Genomic DNA, 7450 nt, shown 5'->3' on the forward strand with positions numbered 1-7450 from the left:
ACTTCTTGGAAAAAAAAGAAATAGGTCTCAATCGCACGTTATGTTTCTTCGTGCTTTCGTGACAGATCTACACGGAAGCAAGCATAAGAAAATACGTATCCGTCTCATAGTTCCGATATATCTGGATGAGCGCAGAGCGAGAGGAAATCAGCGATTTGAGAGAAAGAGAAAGAGAGATACGATAAAGAATTTATTTATTTATACATAAAACATGATCACAATATTCATACCTACAAAATACAAAAGCTAACACACCACGCATGCTGTTGCCGACATGCACTACGAGTCTTACACCCCTGCGGGTAGTAGGCATATGTTATCGTGAAGTAGTACGAGTTTCGGAGATGGAAGTTCGTATTTTGACACGGAGAATAAATGGCACATAAATAAGTTTTCCTCTTCTCCGTAACGAGACTACGAGACGGCACCATTATGCAGCGGCATGACTCCGACCGCTGATCAGCGCGCCGCGTTAGCTGCCAAGTCCGAGCGATGAGCGCGTGAGGATGAGAGAAGGAAAGGGGGCAGAGAGGACAGAGGGGAAAGGGTTACGAGTGACGTACAAAACGCCCGAACTGAAAGCTAAGACCTCGATCGCACCTATTAGTGCCCGCGTCATGCCGCTGCACGTCGTCCATTATTTACAACAAGTACGAAACAATACTGAATTTCACTGCTTTATTTATTCGTCGTATGTGTATATGTGTGTGTGTATGTATGTATGTGTGTGCGTGTGTGTGTAACGCCAGTTGAGCGACTTTATTCGTGTCCGGAGGATGCGAAGCAACACGTGCGCTCTACTAATCGAAGATTACAATTCGAGAGGAAATTCGAGAGTACAAAAGTCCAGCGCGAGTCGCTGCTTCTCCAGCTCGCTTCGTGGCTGCGATTTAGCTCCTACGGTGATGATTATGATGATTGTTGGCTTTGGGCTTGTTCGGCGTGCGTAGCACCTCCGCGTAAGACATTTCCAGCCGCTTCAATCGAGCCACTTCCTCCGACGCGGTGCTGGGCTTGTACTCGCTGTACTCGCTGTAGTTGTTGCGCTGTTGTTGCTGCTCGTTCGGGCTTCGCGCATAGCCGTGTTGCCTCCTATCTCTCGCGCGGTTCGAGTAGTTGGCGTTGTGCTGGCCGTTCCACATCCCGTTGCCGTCCTGATCGACGGTGTTGAACGGCTTGTACTTTCTGCGGCCGCCGCCGTTGGCTTTGGGCGGCACGAATTTCGGATTCGTCGTGGGGATGACGTCTGGCGTCGTCGGCCGGTCGTTGTAGTGCGCCTTCTTCGCCAAGTTCTTCTTCGCGGACTTCTTGCGGACGTGCACGTTGATGGACAGGTAGTCCAGTCTGGTAGCGTGATGGGGCTGCGGTTGGCTGACGGTTTTAGGCTTGTTGTCGGTCTTGGGTGGGCTGGCGGGTTGTACCCTGAACACCGGCTCCGAGACAACGGACGACACGATAGAGGACATGACGCTCTGGTTGTCGTCAGTCGCTTCGCTGTGCAGATCCTCCTGAATCGGCGCCTCGGGCGTTAACTGTGATGTGCTGGAGTCGTCCAACAGGGGCAGCTTCTCGCCCTCGTCCTTCGCCTCAGCCGCCCGCTTCAACACGCTGAAGATCTCACTGAAGAGCTGTCGATATTCCGGCGTCTTGCGGAACCTGCTCTCGAACGGACTATTGTCGTCGTAGATGCTGAACTTGCAGTCCTCACCGTCGGCGATCGAGCACAAGAAGGAACCTGGCCTGCCATCCGTCTGCGTCGCCTTGTTGCTCGTCTCATCTGAGAAGCCCGAGGACGACGTCTCGGCCTCGGAGAAGTCCGTCGGGGTGGCCGAGAAGGCTTTCTTACCGGGGACGTCGGCTTTGGTTCGCGGCGCGTTCTTGGCCGATTCCGGAGCGACCTCGGCTTCCGCAACGGCGGGATTGAAGTTGTTGAACTCCCCGGACATCTCGAGCTCCTCCTGCAACGACATGCACGCCGCCGGGATGGCGTCCTTGCGACGGGGCTGACAATGTCTCTGCACCTCCAGCAAGGCCTGATACTTCTCCACCAGTACTCGATAGGGATTGGCGCTGTCCAGCTCGTCGGTGCCTTCGTTCTTGCTGCCTGCGGTGTCCTGTGTGCAGGCAATTAACGTGTGTGCAATTGGAACTAGGCAATGCGTGCGACGGATTCAGAGCGTTACTGCGACTCTAAACGAAACCCGTGTCAGTGTTTTCTCTTTCTCTTTTCTTTTTATTTTCATTTTCGTTACGTGTGCGCTGAATTCGATCGGGGAAATTCATTTGTACGAGGAAAGCGATCGGGACACTTGAATTTTCCCAACTAGAGTCCCTCGCACGAGTTTCATCGGCGACTTTTTTTTACCTGAGCTCTCCGTATATTTGCGTTATATTAACGAATCGTTAGAAATCGTGTGTTAGTATGTAACTAGTATACACGAGACGTTGCGCAGAAATGGTACACAGCTGGAAGCAGAAGGGCGAAGGACCTGCCAGATTTATAGGATATCAAGAACAGAGCACAACAGAGTTCCGTGAGAAAATGCGTTTTATTTAGGATCTTATAAATCTGGCACTTACATTATACAAAGTAATCGGATAGAGTAATTCGACTAGACACAGAGTAATTCCAATCACAAAGGCTCAGCTACGCTCAAACGTAATTCGAACAACGGCGTCAAGTATATAAGCACAAGTATTTACATCTACATACATCAGACTCATAACATTGGCGGAGCGTATTGTAAACGAAACACAGTCTCCGTAATCTTTGGAAATTCATTCGATCAATTTGCCACGACAATGTGCCATTGAGATGCGTGAAACCATGAGATTAATCCAAAAACTGATTAATCCAACACCAGTAACTCATCTAATCCATACCCGCGATATGTACAATCATCATTCAAACTCGCGTAAATAAAGAGCTGATTGACCAATTAGGCAAAAAACACAATTAAAAAGTAATGTGCAAATAAAACAGATATAACTACCTGTATTAATTAAATATTAAAATATGTAAAAAAAGAAAAATACCAAAAAATAAAATAAAAGTTATAAACCCAACCCATAATTTTCGTTATCCCCCATCTGAGATGCGGCTCTCCCGTGAGAGCCGCGCATTAACCCTGGTTAATAAAACTGATGTGTCTTGCGCGTCAGCATGCTGAATTAAAGCGGAGACCGAGGACCGCGCGATTCGACGCCGGTCACGTGTGCGCGCATGCGCGCGCGCGCGGGCATGCAGTTTTTAAAGCATCTTTAGCTTCTGACGTAGTATAGGCAGCAAAACTTTCCAGAAGTTGAGCAACGGTATTTGGAAGGGTGCGAGCACTATCGGGACGGCGCAGCGGTCTCTAATTTTCTGGACGAGCACGCCGAGAAAATAAAACGACAACAACAACGGCACTTTCCACATACAAGTGAATATCCTCCACAACAGCGAACTACACCGTTTATGTTCTGTCTTTGGCTTGGATTTTGCAAACTTTGTCGTTTCCTAAAGCAGATAAAAGAGTAATTACTGCGTGCGAGCCTACTGTCGCTCGTCGGGCTCGCGGCGATTTTTGTTCGCTTCCGCGCGATCGATCCCGAGTGAAGCGACACGGTGAAAGCAACAGAAGCTCGAACGGAACAGCAAGAGCTTCAATTCGTGCAAACATCGATACACTTGACTATGACACGACTAACTTGACTAACGACTAGCGGCTTGCAAGAGTGCGGTTCGAGTATAAACGCGCTACTACCAGAGAGAAGAGAGTATACCTGCACTATCGGCTCCAAGTCCCGCTGATTCTCGCTGATCAGCGACTCGGCCATGCTGATGTCGTCGTACTCTTCTTGGTCCAACATGATCGAGAGTTCGTCGTGTGTCCTCGTGTCCATGCCGCGCAAGCAACGTCCGCACAACTGACCTCGTCTGCAAAGAGATTTCATCTTCATGGGAGAGCCATTAGCGCGACTTGCGAGGATATTCCCGACGATTATATGGGATTTTGTGTTTATAAATCGCAACATCAACGAAACGCTTCGCTTTGACGTCTATCTTAGGACGAATTCGTGTCAAATACCCTGCTTTGAAGATTGAGTGGAATTAAATAAGCAAAATATATACAGCTGAATCGTGTTTCTGATAAAAAATAATAAAATTACATAGAAAGGATATTCAAATAAATACTTAATCGTTGGTATACAATTGAATCGTTGAAAGTTTCGATACAAAACGGAAGAAATTTGTTAACAGAAAACAACTTTGTTACCAGAAAGCTGAAATATGAGAAATTGAAATTTTCAATAGAAACTATAAGTTCAGATAAAGTCATTCAAGTAGACCATTTCAGTGAGACCTATACATATTTCTATCGTTCCTTATCGGACTTTTTAAGCAGGGTGAGAAGTCCTTGAACGCGTGCGACGCGTCGTTCTTTTTCTTGATTAACTGCACAGGAAATGAGCAATCTACATCCAAAGAGAGAAGAAACACACCCAAAGTAAATCGAATCCTCACCTGACTTCCTCTAAAGTACTAATTTCGTCTTGCAGATTCTTCACATCCTGCGCTTTGTTACGCCACACCGTTAACTGCTCCTCCAACGCGCTGTTTTCCTGTAGCAGAGTCGTCAACTGCTGACTGAGCTCGGACACCTTCATCTGCTCCCTGACCCTCTGACTGCGAGCGTCCTGTAGTTGCCTCAGCAGCTCGTTCATCTCCTCGTCACTCGCCGCAGCTGTCGTCGTTTGTCGGATGTTTGCGTCGGTTGTCGTTTCCTGGAAAGACTTCGGCGAACCTGGGGCAGCTCTCTGGTGACAAAAGTATCGCATGTTAATCCTTTCGTTCGCCCGAAAACACTCTGCGATTGCACACTGAGGAAAAGAGTGTTTAAGCAGAGTCTTGCGACTACAATCGCATAATGAACGAAGTGTAATACTCTAGAATATTAAAAGAACCATATTTGCAGTGAATATATATGTAATAATAACACATACATGCATATCGCTATACACTAAGAGAAAAATATCTAAAAAATAATAGATATTTATTCGCTACGAAATAAATATTTTTTTTATTTTCCACATAGTTCCTCTCCCAGTAGACTACTACTACTCCTATGATTAGAACAATTAGAAGATATAGTTGACATCGAAAATGATTATAATTTTAGCGAAACTAAACGTTTCTGCGACAAGTGTCACAGTGATATTAGTAGTAACTTTTTGCACACATGGATACTGTTACTTTTAGTTGAAATTGTTAGTTGAAACAACAAGGATTTGTAATTGTCGCAAGATTGATCATCTGTTTCTCTCAGTGCAGCTTGAGAGGGCGCGACATATCGACTGTTACCCGCGTGGAATTAACATGTGGAAAGGATCAGTGCGCATATCACATTATGATAAAAGTATCTGCTGTACATTCACCTGCTGTACGCTGCCACCTTGCGTAACCGAAGTTTTCCAACTGCTGTCCTGCTGTTGCGCATTGTTCCGGGACGGGCTTGCAGCTTGCTGTTGCCGCAGGAGAGCCTCGCGTTGCCCAGTCAAGTCGTCGATCTTCTTCTGCAGTTCCTCGCACTTCACTTCCAAACTTTCGATGGTCATGCATTGGCTGCGGTACGGGGGAGGGTGCGCAAAGATCGTAGCGGGATTATTAGCGGCAATTATTGCGAAACACATCGCGGCATCGCGATCAAGCCCGACCATCGACGCATACGGTTAATAACGAGAGCCTTATTATCGGGAGAAGCAGATCACATCGGGAGATTAAAATAGAGTTACACAGGGGGAATAATACTGAATAGCTTTCCATGAACTCTAATTGTATCGGGCGGTAATGAATTATGAATTTTAGAAAGGTGAGCTCTCAGAACGCGAACGGTTCACACGGCCGATACGAGTGCGAAGCTAATGAAATGCAATAACTGAACTCTCGTTAGGCTAACGTTCTTCAAATGGTGCCGTTCTGCAAATATCCGCCGAAATATTTGATGCCGCGCGGAGGAGAAAAATTGGTTAAGATAAAAGTCTGAGGAGGGAGGGGGTAGTTAAATGTGACAATGACTAAATGTGTTTTGCTTGAAGGAAACAGAATTTCTCTCTCTGACTCCTGATATATTGTTACTGAAGCATCAACGAACGCCTATTATTTTTCATACGGCTACTTTTTATATTAGTCACATTCATCATCGTTGGCTGATCATTTTCAGCACTGACCGATTTCAGCTCCTCTTGGCCGCTCTTTCTCTAAACCTTAAACATTTTTTCCAAAACGCGGAACAATTCACGGATTAATCAACAATGTTCTCGTAACAAAACACGATTTTTCATATTTTTTTTTTCTTGTCAACGATGTGTTTGTTGATAAACAAATGAATTTGTTTTATAACGATGTTGAGCATTGATCAATCAGTTAGTTGACTAAAATAGTGGACAAATCAATAATCAAAATTAATCAATCGTGTATGAAATCACGAATAACTTAGTCGATTGATTATAGATTGATTAAAACTTAATTTCATCGATCAATCAAATTATTCGTACGTATGTAACGATTAATTGACTTATTCTGATTTTGAATTCGCCAATTATTTTAGTCAAGCAATGTTTTAATCGATCAATGCACAAACACTGAACACTGAGTTTACAAGAACCAGCAATTCTGTTTTCGTCAACCAAAGCTTAGCGCTTCGTTGTGTCATTGTTACGTTAATTCAACCAATTTTTCTCCTCCGTGCGTAATCTCGTATAAGGCGATACTTCTCTCCCCAAAATGAACGAATGAACGAAGAGCAAAGTCGGAAGAGCAAAGTTCCTCGATGCGGAACAATCGCGAGAGACGAGGAGGGACATCGCGTTTACCTCTTGATCAGCTTCTTGTCGCTCGTGTTCTCGATCACCAGACGATGATTCGCGCGTTCCAGATCTTGCACACTGACCTCCAGCTGCTCGTAGATTTTCAGCCGTGAATTATTCACCTCCCTCAACGCGGCGGTCTGCTTTTTCATGTACTGCGGAACGAACGAACAACACGCACATTTACTCATCAGGCTACGCGACTGCGAACACGTCGAGCGACTCCATCGATCATAGCCATCCACATTTTTTGATCGACGCATCGGTCGTCGTGATTTTGTGTCGTATGTGTGTTACGTAAAGGTACTGCGCAGAAATCAATGATAGTAAAATCATCGGAGAATGTTAATCAAACTGTTTGTACGCGGAGAAGATATAGCTTTTCAATCATATAAGATTTCAATGTAATTGCGTTTCTAAAGTCGCGGGAATCGACTGTCATCCATGTCATGTAAGGACTATCCATCTAAAGAACGTAGTAGATTTCGCTAAGAACAATAGCAAAAACTAGTAGCAAAAGTTTTTTAATAACACACTTCATAGTTCCCGAAATATAAGTAATATATATATATATATATATATATATATATATATATATATA

General features: G+C 45.0%; 1 protein-coding gene across 4 annotated transcripts in view; it reads right to left on the reverse strand.

Annotated features, from left to right (window-relative positions):
- Positions 1-175: 175 nt before the first annotated feature.
- LOC116842543 (cerebellar degeneration-related protein 2) overlaps positions 176-7450 on the reverse strand; it is a 54986-nt gene continuing 47711 nt past the window's right edge. For all 4 annotated transcript variants that reach the window (XM_032811909.1, XM_032811910.1, XM_032811907.1 and 1 more), the window contains exons 3-7: positions 6856-7004; positions 5419-5605; positions 4508-4800; positions 3766-3919; positions 176-2114 (exon numbers count right to left, since the gene is read on the reverse strand). In XM_032811909.1, coding sequence (XP_032667800.1) covers positions 891-2114; positions 3766-3919; positions 4508-4800; positions 5419-5605; positions 6856-7004 — 2007 coding nt within the window. In that variant the 3' untranslated portion in view covers positions 176-890. The remainder of the gene's footprint in view (positions 2115-3765; positions 3920-4507; positions 4801-5418; positions 5606-6855; positions 7005-7450) is intronic.

The sequence above is a fragment of the Odontomachus brunneus genome, unplaced genomic scaffold, assembly GCF_010583005.1.
Source record: "Odontomachus brunneus isolate Ranch 3 - 2012 unplaced genomic scaffold, Obru_v1 Obru_scaffold_025, whole genome shotgun sequence".
Taxonomy (NCBI): Eukaryota; Metazoa; Arthropoda; class Insecta; order Hymenoptera; family Formicidae; genus Odontomachus; species Odontomachus brunneus.